This window comes from Cydia strobilella, chromosome 22 (assembly GCF_947568885.1).
Source record: "Cydia strobilella chromosome 22, ilCydStro3.1, whole genome shotgun sequence".
Lineage (NCBI taxonomy): Eukaryota > Metazoa > Arthropoda > Insecta > Lepidoptera > Tortricidae > Cydia > Cydia strobilella.
In genome coordinates, this window is record NC_086062.1 from 1,212,029 (window position 1) to 1,234,686 (window position 22,658).

The 22,658-nt window shown below is 40.4% G+C and overlaps 2 protein-coding genes across 8 annotated transcripts in view; one reads left to right on the plus strand and one right to left on the minus strand.

Annotated features, from left to right (window-relative positions):
- Positions 1 to 22,658, minus strand: part of LOC134751562 (serine/threonine-protein kinase Wnk-like) — an 86,411-nt gene that overhangs the window by 62,442 nt on the left and 1,311 nt on the right. For 6 of the 7 annotated variants that reach the window (XM_063687017.1, XM_063687018.1, XM_063687019.1 and 3 more), the window contains exons 2-5: positions 15,880 to 16,512; positions 2,776 to 2,877; positions 2,014 to 2,142; positions 1,128 to 1,274 (exon numbers count right to left, since the gene is read on the minus strand). In XM_063687017.1, the coding sequence (XP_063543087.1) occupies positions 1,128 to 1,274; positions 2,014 to 2,142; positions 2,776 to 2,877; positions 15,880 to 16,155 (654 nt within the window). In that variant the 5' untranslated portion in view covers positions 16,156 to 16,512. Of the gene's footprint in view, positions 1 to 1,127; positions 1,275 to 2,013; positions 2,143 to 2,775; positions 2,878 to 7,337; positions 7,457 to 15,879; positions 16,513 to 22,658 lie in introns of those variants that run through there. The other variant, XM_063687023.1, reaches the window with a different exon arrangement.
- On the plus strand, positions 18,052 to 21,249 carry LOC134751596 (uncharacterized protein K02A2.6-like). Its single transcript, XM_063687071.1, has one exon. The coding sequence runs from the start codon at positions 18,052 to 18,054 to the stop codon at positions 21,247 to 21,249; it is 3,198 nt and encodes a 1,065-aa protein (XP_063543141.1).

Here is a 22,658-nt window from a genome sequence, read left to right on the forward strand (position 1 = left end):
AGACAGATTACAAACACAATAAAAGAACATAAATATATACAATGTACAAAGGCGGACTTATCCCTATAAGGGATCTCTTCCAGTCAACCTTTGAGCAATTGAGAATGAAACAATAAACAGATCAAGATAGACAAACGAACACTATGAACAGAAAGTAAATTATGGTTCAATTATTACAAACGTAAATAATTAAAACCTGTAATCTAGAATATAAAATAAACATATATATACAATATATATTCATATAAACACAAATATATACCCATAAATATATATATATACATATATATATATATATTATCACAACTAAATAAATAATCTTAGTACTCAACTAAGTACAACACAAGTCATCAGAAAGCCACAACTTATGTAATTTTCCCTTGAGTGATGCTACCGACTGGGACTGTCTAAGGGATAATGGCAACTTGTTCCACAACTGTACATTAATAATGATTCAATACCATTTTAAGGCACTATTACGAAAAACAGGCCAAATATGCAAGTTTTCTATGTCGAAATCATTTAAAACTACTTTTAAAAGTTACTTCTTTTGGAAAGGAAAACAATCCACACCTTCCTAAGAACAGATTTCAGTAATTAGTCTTTCTCTTACATTGGTCTCTGGATATTCGGGAGGCGCGCGCAATCGAAGCCTACATTGCACGTTCAACAATTAAATTGCTGCGTTTACCGGTCTCGTATCAAAGGAATCTCGCAGACACCCACCAGATAACGCGGGTTTATGGAATCTGAAATGTACTCGGCAAGGCTTTTGGGTGACAACCGGACGCCTGTCTAGACGGCGGACTACTTAATGGCGCAATGACCCAAAATGAGTACACGAGTACACGCCACTTGTCTCGATCCTGCACAATCTCCCGCCAGTTATCGGCTTGGTGAACGCGCAAGTCCGCTTCAACAGCATCGCCCCAGCGATACCTAGGATGCCTAGACGGTTCGGGGGGGCGACACGGTGGAATGGTCTGCGACCCCGTGGCGTCCCCCAACAACGGTAGAGCGGGCAACGCCGCAGGGGATGTTCTCTTCCCCTCCCTCTGCTTAGCAGGAGGAGCGAGCTTCCCCAGCCCGGGGGTGAGGGGTGAGGGGTGAGAGTGAGAGATGCTGACCAGGTCCTGCTCGGAGATGAAGGCGTCGTCCTCGAGGCGCGCCACGAGCTTGTTCCCGCTGTCGTCCAGCTCGGGGTCGCACAGCGCGCCCTGCCCCGAGCTGCGGCGCCGGTAGCCGCCCACGCTCACGCCGACCGGTTGGTTCGCCTGCAAACACAAACACAAACAACACGTACAATACTTATATTACAATGGTACAACCACAGACTAAAAAATAATTCATTCACCGACTTGGGTGGTGGACGGATAATCTTGACAATTGACAGTTCAGTCCGAGAATGAGCTTTACATATCTCGCGCTATCCGGATGCGCGGGGGACAACCGAATCACCCTTAGAATTTCTCAGAATACGTGTGCAAATTGTAGGTTCATTAACCTTTTGGACGCCAATGGCGTATATATCGGCAGCGTAGGTCCAACGCCAAAGACCGATTAATCCGTCACAGACCACAGAGCAACATAGACCTACGTGCATTCGCATAAAGTTCAATTTCAGTTTTGACACTTCGGTGACGTGGCGTCTGGATGACAGCTTTTGTGTTTATCGAAAAGGTTAACAAGGAAAGAAGCGATGCTTGAAATGTCAAAAAGGGCACACGGTTTTAAACTTAATTTAACATATCGACCATACAAGATTCTCGAATCTTGATGTCGAATGACTCATTAGTAAATTCGACTTTGCAACGTCAATGTTAACGCTGAACACGGGCGCTTGTTTAAGTCGCCAATTGTTGGATGCTTATTGCAAAGCTTAACTTGGTTTTAATCGCACTAAATCATCGCCAGAGTCATCAGTCAAAGCTGAAAACTTCGATTTGCTTATCGCCATTCGCTAGATATTCCCCGCTTTTTCTCTGGAAAGATTGAAAAAGGTGGAATACTCACAACGCTGGTGGTGAGCGAGTTGAGCATGTCAAAGGTGTTGCTGGGCTGGGTGTGGATGATGGCCAGGGCATTGTAAGGCCGTGGCCCCAGGGCCGGCTTCAGCACGCCGACCTCGCCTGGGACCACCACCTGGAAGAAAAAAATGTTATAAATCAATTGGTCCCAATGTGGAATAAGTACCAGTTCCGGTCTCTGATTAAGAAGGATGTGGCCTATCTACGAAACACCTTTTAAAGAAGCAAAGCTTGCTTAAAAAACCGCGGCGGGAGTTCGTTCCATAGGGGAAGCGTTTACGGGAGAAAATACTTAGGCCGTGGATCGGACGCAGGCGGCGCGCGGCGCGGCGAGCGGCAAGTCAAGGCCGTTCGTGGCGTTCATACATTAGGTTGAGCGCAATCCTTGCGTCGAGTCTACGACCTTACAGCACACTCTTGACCATCGGCAGCATAGTTAATAAAGAAATTAAAGTGTGGACGATGGTACCTCTGAAATCGCCGTGCTTGTCCAATGAGGGCTATCGTTTTTTTGCTCACCAGTTGGCGCCTGTGTTGATGGTGGTCCAAAAGACTATAGAAAAGCTGTCAGTCATTAAAGTGACAAGTGTCATTTGACATTTCGAACTATGGAAAAGACCACCATCTACACTAGCGCCCCTAGCGGCGAATTCATACGCGTTAGCCCTCATTAGGTTCCAGGGTGTGAGTATGAACGGCCTGCCGACGGCTAACGGTGAACAGTAAGCAGACTATGTTGTGAACTTACCTTAAAGGTCTTCTCCTTCCCATGGACGGTCTTCTCCTTGGGCAACACGGCGGGCTCGAGATGGTGCGCCGGCGCCGCGATCCCGTGCAGCCCCGACGTCATCTGTTTAAAAAAAAAAATGTTTTAGACCACATTCGATACATGTAAAAGGAAACTAATTGGCATGATTTTGTCATAAAAAGAAGTGGCTTTCAGTACTAATTGACTAGCACCTTATTATTTCGCGGATTAGCAAAGTATTTTGTTTTAACAACTAGCGCATACATGCCGGTTCTTAACAATAAAAAAAGTACGGAGAGTTATAAAACTCAGGATTTATATATATAATAAATAAAAAATCTATCAGGCTGATTCTATTGATCCAAACAGAAAGTTATACAGATAGTAAACCCGACCTAAACCTGTTTTGTTTTATTTGTGAACGATGAAAAATTACTATTTTTAGTGCAGTAAAGGTGAGTAAGACGATTCATTCCGGTTTTCCATTAATTGTTATTTCATGCTCAGTAATTGGTCCTTTTGCTATCTACATATTTAAGCATATCCTTCTGGATGTCCAATAAATTGTGATATAGCTAACTTTGCTCCTATAGTGCGGCGCAGTTATAGATACGAGTAGTCTTCTAAGTTCCGTAAGAGCACCTAGGTCGGTTCAGTAAATGGTATTGGGGATCTAATTCTTAATGGACAACTTCCTACCCACCGAAAAGCACTTAAGCTGGTTCAGACGCGGAGTAGGATGGCAAGTGGACTATCCAACACGCAATACACATTCTACATATTGCCGTGGCCGACTCACTTTATGCACAGACAATGATCAGTAGTTTTGTTAACTACATACTTGAATGACGTGACACAATGTTCATGTAACAAATTATTGTTTGTTAAATTTAAAATGCCGTCCAGAAATAATAGTTATATAAAAAGTATTATTTTAGAATATAACCTGATAAACACAAAAATAGTTTGTTTGGCATTATTTACGTATATACGTTAATGTGACGTTAATTAGATTCTATTTAATTCTAAGAAATTAGAGTTCAAACTCTTTTGTCATTATTCTCTACATTTCCTAAATGTCAAATAACTTACGCTACTCAAATCCTACTGCGAACGGTAAATAGTCATAATCATAATAGGAAGCTTATAGTCACATGTGACCTTTTGGTTTCGGACGTCACTGCCTACACTGGTGTGTCAAACAGTTCTCAGCAGATGGCTTATAGATGGCTACTCGTAGGCGTGTAGATATGTGACCGTAATAAGCTCCGTAACAAAATATGCGTAATCGGAGAGCTTACTTACACCGGTTTCTTTAGCCCTTCACTCGCGTATGATACGAGTAAGTAAGCGATTTTAATATTTTTTAAATAGTTTATTACAGCGCCATCCAGTATTGAGTAGCTCTATTAGATTAGTGTTAGGCGAACTATTGTGAAATAATTGAAGAGCAGATTATGTTTCATAACTTTGACATTGTATTTTAGACCGTGGTTTACCTACAGTTGATATTCATTCTAAAAATGCCAACCAGTAAAACCCTATTAGAATGGAAAGTTGCTATTAAATGTATGCCGTGTTGTACTTACCTAACTATGAATGTGTGAGTTTGGCGACACTGATTTTCATACTAAAAAGCTGTTATTCATATTTGTTCATTAATTCGTGGGTTCAGAAATCGAATCCAAAATTTAAAAGTAGGAGATTCTCAATTATATTTCAGATATTGTTATGAACATAATATTTAAAATTTTCAGTAACATGGCCGCTCCGATAAATCTGAGGGCGATTGTACAGTCGACATCAGATATATCGGAGTGGCCGAGGTGCTCACAAATATCTGAGCACGCCTCTGTTATCAAAGTGTTAGAGTGCGTGTTCAGATATTGTTGAGCACTCCGATATATCCGATGGCGACTGTACGTGCAGAAACATAAAACAACACGTAGCCCCGTGTTTGCGGAAGTATTGAACCCATAGCTTTTGCGATAACGTAACCATGTCACAGAAATGCACCGTTGCACGCACACCTGAACAATAACATACACAGGTGTACCTTGTAACCTGTGCAGCACGTATTCGTATAATTGGTCATTTTATCAAATTAAATTGATTCTCATTCAATTAGATCTAGAGTTAGACCAAGAAAAGTCTGGAGAGATTTTGACAGCTCACGAAGTGCAGGTGTTATTTTAAACGACCAACTTCTATGAAATTATGAAGTATCTGTGAAAATTTCAACTGTCTAGCTATCGCGGTTCATGAGATACAGCCTGGTGACAGACAGACGGACAGCGGAGTCTTAGTAATAGGGTCCCGTTTTTACCCTTTCGGTACGGAACCCTATAAAGTAGATGTCAGAGATATCAAGAAAGTGATAAAGATTCGACGGATCTCATCTCAATATTCTCAGTTGACCAAGGCAATCCGACTCAGTTGCCTAATAGAAGGTCGCGGGTTCAAATCATGCTTGAAGTGATTTTTTTTTCGTTTCCTGTAATTTAAAGTAATTTTGCTACAAAACACACGCCTCAATTGTCTTATTCAACAAAATGAGTCACAGATCTTGTTCTCGAATTAATAAGAGTATTTATCATTTTGAATAACAACCTACAAGTGTAAACTTAAAGAGTCAGGTGACTGTACTCTTAACATTATTTAAAACAGAGTAGGGTAGGGAAGGAAACAGTGGCTCGGAAAAAAATAGCCGGGTACAGTGGCCCACTCAACCTAATTACAACATGATAGAGGCGATATTGGGGTAACTGAGCCACTGTTTCCTACCCTACCCTATAAGGTCTTAGAACATATTGACACCTACAATTCCAATACTAAAAAAACAACACACTGTTCTTTAGTGGACATTACGTATCTGGCAATACGGTATACAAATGACTAGTCAAAAGTGCAATCCATAGAAATAGTATATACAAGTAGTTATAGACGCGCCACCGAGCGACCGGGGGTAAGAGAAAGAATATTCATATAAAATTTGGGCAGCATAGGATTTTTTCTCTTTCACTCTTATAAATTTCGGTATTTCGCCATCGCCTCCTACCTATGATGCCACCCGGTCGGTGATAAAGACAAAGCATGGCACTATTTTCTCTTTCCTCTTATAGGAATCGCAATAAGACTATCTTTATCTATCAAAGTGTGTCAGGCCCTTGGTGCAAACGATGACTAGGGTTGCCATAGGTACGTCAAGATTTCCCCTGACATATCAGGATTTCTGTTCCTTTGTCAGGATTGCGGGTGCAATAATATTTTACTCTTCGAAGGCCGCAAAAATATGTGACACGCTCTTATAGCTCTACAAATAATATAGTGTCAGATATTTTTGCGGCCTTCGTCGTGTAACATATTATTGGTGACTGTACTATTAGTGCTTATGCATACCTTAGTAATATTGCACGCACATAATGTAAATTATATTTACACACACAAATGAACGTTAAAAAAGTCTTTTAAATCTAATTTCCTGTCAACCACATCGCGAAAATCTAATTTACCAATCTTATAACACATAAAAATAAAATTAGAAAAAAACACGTCATGACAGCAAATTAACAATCATATTATTAAATAAAAAACCGGCCAAGTGCGAGTCGGACTCGCACACCGAGGGTTCCGTACTTTTTAGTATTTGTTGTTATAGCGGCAACAGAAATACATCATCTGTGAAAATTTCAACTGTCTAGCTATCACGGATCATAAGATACAGCCTGGTGACAGACAGACAGACGGACAGCGGAGTCTTAGTAATAGGGTCACGTTTTTACCCTTTGGGTACGGAACCCTAAAAAACGGTTTTGTTACTTAGAATATAGACCGAAGAAACATTTTATGGTCACTCCCTCCAAACTCGCCGGTCTCTTTAAAACAAGAGTGAATAGGCTGTTACTGAACCGGTGAGCTCCATCTTAGGCCCTGTCTTCACTTTCCATCAGGTGTGACTAGGGCCAATCGCCGATCAGTTTATAATAAATAAAAAAATAAAAAAAATTACATTGTGGCATTTGATCGATCGATTAAATTAGTTGCTCCTACTTTATAGCTGGCAATTATCTAATATTGCACGAGATTTGTCGCAACGTTTGCAAAAGCCTTAAAAGCAAGCTTACCTATAAATATAGCGCAAAATATAGCTTAATCATATCATAGAGTAACTTATACTAGAGCAGTACTATCATAGTAAATTTTGTAACCCCAGTAAATTCACTGCCATCTGCCGACACACTTTAAAACTAAAAATTAAGATTTATAAAAATACGATAAAATGTATTTAAATATGGATAAATGATTTTTTTTATTTGCATTAATTATTTTTATGATTTTGACCCATGTTCTTTCACTGATATGCGTTAAAATTGTTAAATAACAAACGAAACCGTCAGCGCCATCTATACGACAGTAGGCCAAAGCTAGTAGCGCCCTCTGAACGAGAATCAAATTTTCTTGATTTTCGAGGCACGTTTTTTCCTTAGACTGTATCCATCTATTACGGAGTTATATCTATCTTTAATCATAGTTAAAAAAACCTAACAAATTAAAAATCTAACCTCCGACTCCGACCCGCACCAACCAAAACAGTTCCTCAATAAATGCATAACATCTTACAATTCACAAAAACAACCAGTCACAACTCGTCAAGAAAGATAATTTCACAACAACAACCATAATTATAGCAAACTATTATCAATTTATCACTTTTTAATAGACAACACTAAAAACGACAACAAGGAAAACTTTAAAATTAATACAAACGTAAAAAAAACACAAACGTTCCGTCTCGTTTGAAAATAAACACTGGTTGATAAAACTTCATTCACAACACAATACAGCCATGATTTCGTTCAGAAACCGATTACCTATACAATTGCCAATCTAATCTAAACCCTTTATATACGTAACAAGGTTTATTTTACCTCGACTTATGTTTATCTTATTGTATAACTCAATAAGCAACCAATATAATAATACCGTAATCTTTTTCCAACGTAATAAGCCATATTTTCGCGTGTATTTTGTTAATCTAACAGCATTAACAAATTTGTTTAAAATGAGATGACGATTGACGCTATAGTTACTATAGTTAGGTAGTCGGTCGGGTGATTGAACGTCATGTATATTTTACGAGTATATCGAAGTTTTATCGTTTTATCGTCATCTTATCGCGTGATTTCACGCATTCCGCACTGCTTGTTTACTAATCCGATAAGTGATAATGATAGTTGCATATGGCCGAGGCGCCAGGTTAAGCAAGGTTGTGGATTAATTAGCGATTAACATTCATTGTAGTGAATTGAGAAATATAAATTTATTCATCATAATAAAAGTGTGTCGATTAATAGTAAACTTCAAGTAAATAAATAAAATTAAAAAAAAACTTGGATTTGTATATAAATGTACAGTCGAAGGCAAAAATATCGATCCAGACATGACTTTATTGTCTAAGGAGTAAGAGCGTACAAATATTTGTGAAACTGGGAATGTATATATATTTATGTCCTTGACTGTACATTGTAATGGCGTTACGAGGTTAGATGCGGTTATGATTCACGATATTCGTGTACGTAATCTGGTTTGCCACTGAGGATACCCTTTATAAAAGGACAATATTGTTGTTTATTATGTCCAACAAATCTGTTTATCTTACCGTAATCCGACCTATTTTAACATACGGATGTGAAGCCTGGACACTAACTTTGAAGAAGGAAAGTAAGCTGCTGGTGGCTGAGAGGAAGATTCTCCGCAAAATCCTCGGTCCAACGCAGAGACCCGATGGCAGTTGGAGAATCCGCAAAAACGCCGAAATTGAACAATTAGTTGCTGAACCAAACATCATTGGTGTGACAAACGCGCAAAGGCTTCGCGGTGGCTCGGCCATCTGGAGCGAATGGGAGACGATCGGGCGGGGAAAAGAGCGTTTGAGGGAAAACCGACAGCACGCCGCCCGGTCGGGCGACCTAGGTACCGATGGGCGGATGTGGTGGACGCTGATCTGCGCGAGCTCCAGGTCCAAGACTGGCGAGAAACTGCACAGGACCGGGATCAGTGGCGAACTGTCGTGTTGGAGGCCAAGACACACTTTGGGTCGCTGCGCCAGAGGAGTAAGTAAGTAAGTAAGTTTTATGGTGAGAATGTAAAAACGTATGGTCATTTAGAGCCTTGTCTAAGTATATGCAAATTGCTATAATAATGCATGCGAACAGTTATAAATATATGATAAATATGACATCAAGACCAACTGACCATCGGTGATACTAATATCTTTGCAATAAAGTTTACAAATTGTAAAACTGGACAATGGTATAATTTTGTTCTTTATTAGGCTAACAAAGGGAGTGTATAAGGGAGAAGTAGAAGCGTGAGTTGGAAGGGGTAGACCTCGGCGGACTTTCTCTGATCAGATAGGGGAAATCCTGAAGAAAGACCAGGTCAAGAGCACCCTTAACCGGCGAGCGTGTATAAGGAAAGTTATGAAAGTGAAGGAAGCGAAAGAGGTATGTCAGGATCGTAGCAAGTGGAAATCCGTGGTCTCTGCCTACCCCTCCGGGAAATAGGCGTGATTATATGTATGTATGTTCTTTATTCAATGATAATAAGTTATCGAATGATAATATTGATAATAGAAAAGTGACATAAAATACTTTGCTTTTAAGGTATCGTGTACAAACTCTGTCTGTTGTACCATCGTCTAGACTGTTAAGAGGGGGCGCAAAGCCAGGGAATTTGAAGGGAACATAAGATATGGCACGCCGCGCGATGATACGTCGCCTTCAGACTAACTGGGCCAGCACGAGGCTGAGGGGCTCCACTAGATGTTTCCGGTCGCGTTCAAAACAAATTACCGTTCCGTATTACAATCTTGGTTTTTTCCGATGGTTCCCAGTCGTATATTATAGGTGAGGTCTTAGAGTATGAACTGAAATAAATGGCATATTATATATACTAAAAAAAAGTGACCAAAACCCTCTAGTGGCCGAGACAGAGTCGAACCGGTGTCTCCAGCTTATACGGCTAACGCCCAGGGCCTGTATAGTAGAAAGGCCCTTGAACATGTGTTATAATTAGTCTCATTTGTCTTTGCAGGTCGGCTTTAGTAAAACACTGTGTAGAAATAATTTTTGGCCACTAAAAACAAACATTCAAATTCAACTATTTGAATAAGTATTCTAACTAAATAATCTAATGTCCACTCTTAGACCAAAACCAATAGCGCGAATCGCGAATATCAGAAATAGCTATTGACCACTTAAAACGTCATTATTTTACCAGCGAAGAGCCAATATTGTGCGCGTGCACACCTCACGTCACGTTTATGCCAATTTGTTTGAAAATGTAGACACAGCAGTGTTTAGTTTCGCTTAAATCACGATTTGTCGTTAATTCTGTGTAGTGTGCCCATTGACCTTAAACCGATGGCACGTGGCTTTTCCTTGTTTCAGGCAGAACGGTTGCTGATGAAAACAGATTCAAACTTCGAGATAACTCGAATGAATAGTCGATAGACGGAGAAATTAGCCCCGGTAAATGGTAAATGATAATAAGAGCAACGAAACTATCCCTTATTGAAATTGAAAATATTTATTTCAGGCACAGAACAGAACAAAAATTATAATATGCTACCTATATCTATGTTAGTTTGTACAATATGTAAAACAATAAATACATAAAACTAATTATTTCGATGATGCGCTGGGCATCATGCACTTGGTTCCAACGCCTCATCAGTGGGCAGTCCACTCTGACGACAAATGCGTTTAGGAGACCGTTGGTGCTACCCTGCAATCTATGCAACAGGGATGCCTTATTACTGCATCCAACGTCTTTCCGACTAAAGGATTTGCCACACTGGATGCGTTCTGCGGTCAGCGGTCGGGTCAAATTGAACGCAGCCCCCATTATGTATGAACAACATTGTTGGTCTCTATATATTTTGTACAGGTATGCGATCTGAGCATGCGAACAGCACTGAAGGACGCATACGGGCTGCGGACGGCGGTCACTGTCAGTTTGACGACTACGCAATTACGCTTATATAAAATGAAACAAAAAGGTCCCAAAGCAGCCTGCAGACTCGCCTTAAAAAAAGTTTAATAACCATTTTTTTTATCTGGTTTTTATTGAGGCTTTGGCCACTCTAGATGAACATGTCAGCCTCATGGGTGCTTTCATAGTTCCGTCCTCAAGGGAGAGGTCAATAAAGTAGTAAACACTGATTGCTTTGTCTGATATTGGCTCTGCCAACCAACAATTGATCTGTCCATTGTCCATGGAGCCCAGACTACCAAAAATTCTTTTTCTCAAGTCCGAATTCCGGACGCATCCCAACAACACGTGAGACAAGTCATCAGTCTTCTGACAGTTTGCACACAGAAGTGACGATTTAACACCCATCATGTACAGATAAAAACCATTTGAATTAAGCAACAAATGTCATTTTGTACGTAGGTAATGTCATAATAAATTCTCATAAAACCGATTTTCATTTAGCTGCCCCGCGGTTTACGAAGTTCTTTGAGGGTCTTCTTACAAAGTTTAAATGACGAAATGAAGCCGGAGAAGGAACGCCCCCCCCCCCCCCAGATCGTTTGAATACTTCAATCGAGTACATAATCAGATATGTTTTGTTTCGTGCAACAACAATTTTTTTGTTAAACTTTGTAGACGGTGTAACAGATCTTGAAGTGATCCTAAATCCTAAACCAAAGGGAATTTATTATTCTCTTTGTTTATTTTTCTTCTTAAGATAGGTTATTTTATAATATGTATATAAAAATAAAATACAAAAACACGTACAAAAACAATACAAAATACATATAAACATATTATAAAAACCCTAACCTAGGGTGCCGCCAGCAGCGGGGCAGGGCCCAAGCTGCCGGTGGTCAGGGTACGGAACCCTAAAAATGAGCAATCCAATAGAACCATATTTTTGTCAACGAAGTAAGACAAAGTACTTACAAAGCAAAAGTAAACAACAACAAAACATTCCCAATGTTTTTTCTAAGAACGTCGCTTTTTCAACTGGAATTACTACTAGTAAATTACTAGCGTTTTATGTGTCCCATACAATAGACTAATATCGCTTTTATGATAGCTTCACCACTTAAAGTTTATTGAGCTTACAATGTATGGAGCACTAAATAGGGCATTTTCTATGAAAAGGGACCTTATTGTCGATGGCGCTTACGCCGCACAGCGTCGCACGGCATTGTATTCATTTGCTTACGTTACATGTTCATCTTTGGGTCACAAACTTACATATGTATACCAAATTTCAACTTAATTGGTCCAGTAGTTTCGGAGAAAATAGGCTGTGACAGACGGACAGACAGACAGACAGACGCACGAGTGATCCTATAAGGGTTCCGTTTTTTCCTTTTGAGGTACGGAACCCTACAAACTTTGAAATAGTCTTTCTAGGCAGACGAAGTCGCGGGCAGAAACTTGTTAACACACGGCCGTAGTTCAGCGCCTTCAGCGGTGAGGCGCTGAACTACGGTCGTATTCGATAACATTGGGTTTACCGGTATCAAAAAGGATATAATAGGATAGAGCGGTACTGTCATAGTAAATTTTGTAACCACAGTAAATTCACTGCCATCTATCGACACACTTTAAAACTAAAAATGAAGATTTATAAAAATACGATAAAACGTAAATATGGATAAATGATTTTTTTATTTGCATTAATTATTTTTATGATTTGACCCATGTTCTTTCACTGATATGCGTTAAAATTGTTAAATAACAAACGAAAACGTCAACGCCCTCTATACGAGAGTAGGCCAAAGGTAGTGGCGCCATCTGATCGAGAATCAAATTTTCGTGATTTTCGAGGCACGTTTTTTCCTTAGACTGCATCCATCTATTACGGAGTTATATCTATCTTTGCCGGTATGTAGCGAAAATTCTACGTAGAGGCAAAACGACAACGTGTCGTGATTAGCGCTGAATGGGTTAAATAAGAGCAAGATGGAAATTCACAGTGGCGAGTGACGTTAAAATTAGATCAATAAGTTTGATTATTTCAATACCACGTCCTAAAGTTGAAAAAAAAAACCGTCGAGTCGGACTCGCGCACCGAGGGTTCCGTACTTTTAAGTATTTGTTGTTATAGCGGCAACGGAAATACATCATCTGTGAAAATTTAAACTGTCTAGCTATCACGCTTCGTGAGATAGAGCCTGGTGACAGACAGATAGACGGACAGACGTACAGCGGAGTCTTAGTAATAGGGTCCCGTTTTTACCCTTTGGGTACGGAACCCTAAAAACTAAACTCGAACAACCCTGCCTTATAAAATCATACGCAACTATGCATATGCTGGCGAACGTTTTGCAAATGAATTACAAAATGAGACTGCAAAGGAAAATCTACAGTGATTCTTCAAACACATAAGGCGTTTAAGTCGTTATTCGAATGGCAGATCAATTGACCTGGCACCCACGTGTGTGTGAGTCAGTCAGATCAGCTTGTGACTGTGTAAGGTGTGTAAATTGAGATATGGTCTAAATTCTGTGACATATGACCCCTGATGAAAGGAACTAGGTTTGTGGGTCACACGGACAGCGAAATATAGATTTCCTGTTTGCTACTTCTGGATCAGTTCTGGCTGTGAACAGATTATTACACAGTTCCGGCCCGAGTCCTTTATCAGGGTAGAGCGAAATCGGGTTTTGGCGCCTTTCGTTGAAGCTTTTTACCCAAAAGCAAAACGAACCGCATTTTGGGCCCGCGTCACACTCTTTTAAAACTTTTTTTTTCTCATTCGTCATTATGGCGCCCCCCTTGCCATCCGGCGCCTAGAGCGGCCGCTCCACTAGCTCTACCCTAGATCCGGCCCTGATTATACATACCTAATAATACAGAATATAATTATCTAAGATGGTCCTTCTGCCATCAGAGTGCAGGACTAGCCTTTTTAGTAAACCATAGAGTAACTTATACATACTGTACCTTTAACAGGTTTTTGACAAGTTTTCAGAGATAATTAAATATGACATTGATGCATCAAGGTCGTTTGCTTACAGAGGACCTACCGGGAAACGCCAATAAAATTCGCTATCTGCCTCTTTATCGCTCGAATGTGCAAGTGATGTTAGATAAAGAAATTCTCTTGTTTCACGATAGACCCTCAGATTGTGGTAGTGGCGCCCTAGCGCCCCCTTCGCAGAGTTTCGCGTAATATTCCCTATTGCGGCCTTAGATAAGTAATGTGTACCATATCTCCGACAGAGCGGCGCTACAGTCAAGCACGGAGATGCCCACATCAGGGTTTTCGGGCCTGCTTCTATATTAAAAATTGTTTAGTAGGCGTACAGTATATTTCTTGCAATTTATGTCTAAATCGACCCGACCCGACCCGCACCCGCACCCGCAAGCCCACCCACCCGTTCGCGGTCCACATTCCATTCGTTCCAAACGTTTTGCCTCCTCCTTTTTGGTACGGACGGCTAAGGAATGGAATGCGCTCCCGCCATCTGTATTGATCAATATGACCTAGGTCTTTTTAAAACAAGAGTGAATAGGTTGTTACTGAACCGGTGAGCTCCATCTTAGGCCCTGTCTTCACTTTCCATCAGGTGTGACTAGGGCCAATCGCCGATCAGTATATAATAAAAAAAAAAAAAAAAAAAATGGAGTGAAATACACCCTTTCTAATCGAACTATATCATAGTGTCGGCATTTACAAACCGCCTATTGATTGCCTTACGAGGGCATGACGTCTGTAATAGACATATTTACCCTAGATCTAGATTTTGTAGAAAATGCTGACGCACAACTTTCACCCTATACGCAAAAATAAAGGTCTCAAATCTGCCAAGAATGTTACTTACTGACAAAACGACTTAACGCGTCACTTTATTATACATAGTGCAAAAAACAGCGCAAACAAAAGGGTTAATTTGGGTGGTTGCCAAATCTATACATCGAGTGCACACGGTTGTCCACGCCAATTAGAACTTAATTCTAACGTAATTAGTATTTTATTACCGTGTGAAACAAAGTGGACTTGGTATCATTCCAGATTTTAGTGTTTCCTTAGGGTCGGCATGTAAATGTAATGCCATAATATGCCAAAACGTAAGCGTAGTATCCTAATTTAAACCTCGTAGTGTGCTATGCCATAATCCTGCCAACGGCCCTTTAAAAAAATGAGTCATAATACTCATAATTATCTTTAAATTTTGCGCAAGATGCAGAAAGTTTGTATCACGTCGATACATGGATATAAATAAAAAGATCCGTCACGGATATCGAATAAATATTTAGAATAACAGTAGTTACCATTTTAAGTATATTATATTGTTTTTGTTTTGTAATTTGTATGTTTTAATATGGATACCATCGGACGGGCGGTGTGCTTGTTTGCCACCAAAATTTTAATTAAAAAAAAAAACTCCATTATATTGCCAATAAATAAGTACTTATTTTGCGAAGCTATTGACAATTGTCACAAATTCCGACACAGAACTCATTTCCTGTCAAGAATTACCGAAAATTCTTTTAAATCTGTGACAATTGTCATCATCATCATCATAAACTTACCTGTTTTTTGGCGATATAATAAAGTTTTTTAAATAATACAATGATGGTGGCAAACAGGAATACGGCCCGCCCGATGGTAAGCGGTAACCGTAGCCCATGGAGGCCTGTGACGTCAGCAACAGTGATGTCGACAATTGTCGCACCTGTCACCATGGTGAAATAGGGGCCTGGAGTTACCATGGTTACCAGTACAATTTGACACTGGGTTAACGGTTTAACGGGTTAGTGGGATGGTGCAAGTGGCCCTTACTGTTTTGATCAGGTGTTTATTCATTTACTGCTCACGACACGTTTTAGAGAACCTAAGACCTAAGTCTCCATTTTTAGGGTTCCGTACCCAAAGGGTAAAAGCGGGACCCTATTACTAAGACTCCACTGTCAGTCTGTCTGTCTGTCCGTCCGTCACCAGGCTGTATCTCATGAACCGTGATAACTAGACAGTTGAAATTTTCACAGATGATGTATTTCTGTTGCCGCTATAACAACAAATGCTAAACGCTTTCTGGCCGGAGGGTATATTATTACTAGTTAGTAGTTACTCACCTGTCCATATCGCGAGGAGGCTAAATGCACATTCCTGTTCTTGAGGAACTCCGGTCTCTTGCCCAGCCCGTAGCCCGGCTTGTTCTGCGAGATGAACTTCTTGGACCGGTCCAGCCGCTCTGGTTCCTCCTCATTCTTCGAAGTCGAAGGCACAGCCCGGTAAGCCCCCCGGGTCCCTCGGATACTCTTCTCCGGACTCTTGTCCTGTTTCCGTGTTATCAAGTTGTCTTTCCGTTGCTTGTTCCTCAAAGTGACATTCGACTGCATATTGTCCATATTGGTCCATCAAACGATTTCCCTTTTCTCATTCGTTTTAAAATTATATTCGTGAAAGTTCATTTCGTTTAAAATTAATCAATCAATTAATTAATTAATAAATTAATCGAAATCTCAGTTAGAATATTTAATTTTTTTTTTTTATAAATTTGTTTTAATGGTTAGTAAACACTAGAAGCGATAACTAGGAGGTGTCTAATTAATACTAATAAAATAAATTACTAATTCCGTCTTTTTTATCTCTCTCAATGTTGGCATCTCTGCACATCTGGCCTCGTTGCGGGAAACTAAACCTTAAAAACAGTCTTTAGGAAGATTTGGAAAGAAGTATTGCTTAAACGGGTTGTTAGGTGCTATCTGAAACAAAGAGAAGACAATTTGTAAGTCACGAAAATATACGCTTGTTTACCAAACACCGCGGCGTAGTGTATCTTTGCAATCGTCAACAACTGTCTGTCCCTTTTGCTCGTGTATAGTTGTTAGAAAGAGAGCACTGTATGATAGCGAGGCCAAGGTAAGCATTGCAAACTTCTTAGAGTTAAGACATATAGTCTGGCAAACCAATTATTCATTAATCCCTATTGATATTATAAATGCGAAAGTGACTGTCTTATACTTGTTCACGCTTTAACCGCTGAACCAATTGAAATAAAATTTGGTGACACAATGCTGAGTATAAATTCTTTTCTTCCTTTTTTCATCTGGATTCTGGACCTTTCCAGGCTGTCGCGTGTAAGGTCCACCTATTGTCCTGAAGTCTAGCAACATGGCCAGCCCATCTCCATTTTTGTTTCTGGGCCTGGCTTAGTCTATAATCTTAGTTTTTTTTTCTGATTTTGGAATGTCTGATCTTATAAATTTTGTTTTATTAATATTAAATAAACAAATTGTTATGTATAGACAATGGGGGTAGGTTTTGACATTTGGGTACAAAGTGGGGTAGTTGTGAAAAGTCAGTCTGTCAACGCGAACCTGACCCATGCCAGTGTCTGGACCCCAAAACTGTGAGTTATATTAGTGGCGACGAGAAAAACTAGGACAATAGTGTGCAATTACAGTGTAAAGTGTGTGATTTGAGTGAAAAACGCATAAAAGTAGGTATCACTGTGCAAAATGGGCATCAAGTTTGGGGAGTTTGATGTGGCGCTTGGCTGCTGGAAAAATTACATAGAGCGGTTTACTTTTTGTCTGCAGGCAGGTGATATTGAAGATGATAGTAAAAAGAAAGCTAATTTATTAGCTGTGTGTGGTTCCGACTTGTATGATCTGATTATATCACTGATAGCACCAACTCAAATAAGTGAGGTTACTTTTACAACAATTGTGGGTAAGTTGAACAATCATTTCCACCCGAAGCCAAATGAAATTATCCAGTCTTATAAATTTCATACTAAGTATCAAGAGGAGGGGGAAAAGATTAGGGATTTCATAGCACAATTGAGGAAATTGAGCATCGACTGTAACTTTACAGATTTGGATCGAACGCTGCGGGATCGCTTAGTGTGTGGTATAAGGGACAAAGAAGTACAGAAGAAGTTGTTACAACAGAGTACATTGACATTTGATCAAGCTTGTCAGATTGCTTTATCTCATGAGGCGGCAGGGATTGATTCAAGTATTATTGTTCCGGCTTCTTCTGGTCAAGTTTCTGGTGATTTAGAAGTACCAATGGAAGTAAATAAATTGACTAACAAAAGGAATGAAAGGCAGACAGAAAGGATGTCATGTGTGCGTTGTGGTAGACCCCATAGAGGCCCCTGCAGGTTTAGATGGACCAAATGTCATGGCTGTGGCAAGACGGGCCATATCGAGGCGGTTTGTGGTTTGAAGTTAAAAGGAAATAATACACCAAAATCTGATTTTAATGGATTATATGAAGAAATTGCAGTTAATAATATGAGACAAGATAGTGCAGTACCAGCATATATGATGGAAATAATGCTGAATGGAGTTAGAATAGATATGGAAGTGGACTCCGGGTGCGCTTTCAGTCTCATAAGTGAGCAGACCGCTAGGATAGTTTGGCAGGGCTCGCTCCCAGTATTTGATGATATTGGGGTTTCTTTAAAGACATGGACACAGAACAGACTATGTATAATGGGTAAAGTTACAGTTTTGGTTCAGAATAAGAAGATAAAGAAAAACTTATCCTTAGTGGTGGCTAAGGGCAACGGGCCAAGCTTGATCGGTCGGAATTGGTTCCGGGATTTAGGGATACATGTCCAAGGAGTAAATAGTTTAAAGGTTGACAGCGATGAAGTGGCCACAACACTAAATGGAATACAGAAACGCTATGTAGGAGTTTTTCAGGAAGGATTAGGGAAATATACGGGGCCTGTAGTGTGTATTAGGCCAAAAGAAGGAGCAAAGCCAGTATTTTTTAAGAGCAGACCGGTGCCGTTCGCAATAAAAGGCCGAATTTACGAAGAGTTGGATAGGCTAGAAGCCGAAGGCGTTTTGGAGGCGACGTCACATTCCGAATGGGCCACACCTATAGTTCCAGTACTTAAGCAAGATGGCAAGGTACGTCTGTGCGGGGATTATAGGGCGACAGTGAATGCCGTGACGGATACTGACACTTACCCCTTACCTACCCTCAGTGAAGCTTTTGCGGAATTACAAGGGGGAGTTTTATTTACAAAGATAGATTTGGAACGGGCGTACACCCAGGTTATGGTAGATGAGGAGACAGCGAATTTGCTAACTATTAATACCCCTAAGGGGTTATATAAAATGAAGAGATTACCCTTCGGGGTAAAGGCTTGTCCTGGCATATTCCAACGACTCATGTCGACGCTATTGGCTGGTATCCCTGGGGTAGCCGTACTGTTAGACGATATTGTGGTGACTGGCAATGGAGTGCAAGAACACAATAGGAGGCTCGAGGCGGTGCTTCATAAGTTACAGGAAGCGGGATTGCGAGTGAATAAAAACAAATGTAAATTTGCTGCCAGGAGTGTGCAGTTTTTAGGTTTTATGATTGACGAATTTGGTATTCATCCTTGCGAGGAGAAGATTAATGAGATTGAAAAGACGCCTGCACCTCGTAATGTGAAAGAGCTTCAAGCATTCCTGGGGCTGATAAATTTTTATGATAGATTTTTGCCACACAAAGCGTCGATTTCTGAGCCATTGTACAGATTACTTGACAAAGACGCGAAATGGAAATGGGGAAAAGAACATCAAAATTCATTTGAGAAGCTAAGGAAAATGCTTTCCAGTAAAGATACTCTGGTGCATTATGACATAAAAAAGAAACTTATTTTATCTTGTGACGCGTCACAGTACGGACTGGGAGCAGTGTTAGAACACGAGATGGCTGATGGAAGTATCAGACCCGTAATGTTTGCCTCGAGAACCATGAACACACATGAACGTAATTATGCACAAATAGACAAGGAAGCAGCTGCTATAATATTTGGCTTGAAGAAATTTCATCAGTTTATAAGTGGTCGAAGAGTGATTATCAAGACAGATCATAAGCCTTTGTTGGGGATATTCGATTCAAAGAAACCTATACCCAACATTATATCACCTAGGATGTTACGGTGGGCACTCCTACTGAACTCTTACGACTATGAAATACAATATGTCCAGGGGAAAAAAATTGGAAACGCAGATGCCCTCAGTCGATGGCCGGGTCCACCAGGTACACAAACGCCGGAAGAGGATTTTTTAGGAATTCTACTAATAGAGGAGACACCCATTGAATTGGAGTTTTCTGCCATAGAAGTGGCCAACTTGACAAAAAAGGATAAGTGTCTCAGTAAAATATTATATTGGATACGTAACGGATGGCCTGGGAAGAGTAATGACGAGTACAAGGTTTACTGGCAAAAGCGAGACGAGTTTTCCATGTATAAAGATTGCATTTTATGGGGAAATAGAGTGGTTATACCAGAGAAGATGCGAGGAAAAGTGCTGGAGGAGCTGCATATGAATCACGACGGTATTGTGATCACAAAGGCTATGGCGAGAAGCTATTTTTGGTGGCCTGCGATGGATAAGCAAATTGAAGACATGGTGAAGAGCTGTAACGTGTGTGCAGAAAATCGAAATATGCCATCTAAAGTTACCCATCATTGGATAAAGCCAGATAAAGCATGGTCTAGACTACATATGGATTACGCTGGGCCATTTCAAGGAAAGATATTTTTAATTGTAATTGACGCTTATTCTAAGTGGCCAGAGGTCAAGATCGTACCAGATATGAGTAGCTCTACGTTAATAAGAATATTGCGGGATGTTTTTGCAGAACAAGGTCTTCCTGATGTACTTGTAAGTGATAATGGAAGAAGTTTTGTTTCAGAGGAGTTCCGTAAATACTTAGAATCCCAAGGGATCAGACAAGTCCTGTCCGCCCCTTACCACCCTGCGACCAACGGTCAAGCGGAAAGAACGGTGCAGACAGTGAAGGCTAAATTAAGGAAAATAACATCTGGACCATGGGAAGTGAGATTACCAGCGATACTGTATGGTTTACGTACCACACCAAACAGCGTCAATGATAAAACTCCGGCTGAGCTCCTGAACAACAGGCGTTTTAGAACTAAGTTCGATAGGTTAAACCCCCTGTCTTTCAGATGTGTTGATAAGGAAAAAGTAATAGAGAAGAATAGTGAGACAAAGAACAGGGAGTTTAATACTGGACAGTCAGTGTACGTAAAGAACTACTGCGGTGGACCACGCTGGTTGAAAGGGACGGTGGAAAAGCGACTAGGGGTCTGCAGATACTTAGTGAAATGGAACGATAAGATGTTAGTACGACACATCAATCAAATGCTCGGTTGCGGGGGGGAAGGACAACAGAAGGTCCCTGAGGTAACCGATGACGCTACGGATGACGATGACGAGGATACCCGAGTTGCGATACCTTCGCCTCATCGTTGGGCGGATATCATAGGGGTGTCCGGACCCCAGGACATCACGATACACGGAAACCCACAAAATACCGCATCCAGCAGCCACAAACGTGCTAGACAGACCACACCCCCAGACTCACCCGATTATAAGAGAATAGCCCTAGCGGATAGCGATAGTGGCAGTGAGTCAGAACTGTCTGAATGTAGAAATGTAGAGACGGAGGAAGAATAGTTGAAGTGTTAAAGTAGTGTAACAGTAGCATAGTGTAGGGTTAGGTAATAGTGTTAGTGAACTTTATAAAATAGTGAACTCTCTTAATGGGGGAGGTATGTTATGTATAGACAATGGGGGTAGGTTTTGACATTTGGGTACAAAGTGGGGTAGTTGTGAAAAGTCAGTCTGTCAACGCGAACCTGACCCATGCCAGTGTCTGGACCCCAAAACTGTGAGTTATATTACAAATATTATAGAACATTCTTACACAGATTGACTAAGTCCCACGGTAAGCCCAAGGAGGCTTGTGTTATGGGTACTCAGACAATGATATATATAATATATAAATACATAGAAAACACCCATGACTCAGAAACAAATATCTGTACACATCACACAAATAAATGCTCTTACCGGGATTTGAACCCAGGACCGTCGGCTTCACAGGCAGGGTCACTACCGACTAGGCCAGACCGATTGTCAAGCTTATGTATACTCCTCTCCATTCCCCTTTGGCATGAAAATTAAATACATTCTAATACATAAATATGATAGATACTCCAAGACAATGGTCTTCCCCTTTTCAACTCTCTTATGTAAGCATCAAACATGCAACTGAACCTGACAATCACTCATACATGACATTTAGCATACTACTTATTATTATTACATTACAGGTCACTGCGAGATCAGTTATCTCAACAGATCCCACTGGTACTTACAAGTGCTATATTTACTCTTATTTCAATTTACTTGATAAGAACACAGTTAATACTGCAAATAGATATTCAATAGTGGTTGTGTTCATCTCAAAATAGATGTGTGTGGTTGCAAAGCCTTGTTCTTTTGAATATAATGAACTCTTGTTTAATAAAACGGTCACCATGGATATACTTATACTATGTAGATTAACATGACAGCCTGGAAAGGCCAGATGGAAAAGGAAGAGAAGACGGCCATTGGAACGCTGGTCTGACGACATAATTAAAATAGTGGGGGCCAAGTGGATATGGGAAGCCCAAGACCGAAAAAAGAGCAAGAGCTGGGTGTATTGGGGATGGGGTGGGAGGAGGTTACCCAAGCTGCCCAAGACCATAGTCAATGGAAAAACAAGATTTGAGCCCTACACCCCAGCAGGGGGTAACAGGAAATGAAGAAGAGAAGAGAAGACCGAAAAAAAACCGAAAAAGAATTTTTTGTTTTATATACTAGCAGCTCTTGAAGCTGATGCGTGTATATCGAAGCACTTGTATTTTATTTTGCACTTTTTAAAGTTCTAAAATGAGTATCCAGCCTATTTTTGAACATCTTCACCGACGTTGCACTAACAATGGTTTCTGGTAGAGTTCTACTCGGCAAGAAGTCTTTCCTAGGGTTGCTAGCACACGGATGTTTGGTTTTATGATACAATTATGTAAGTGATAATT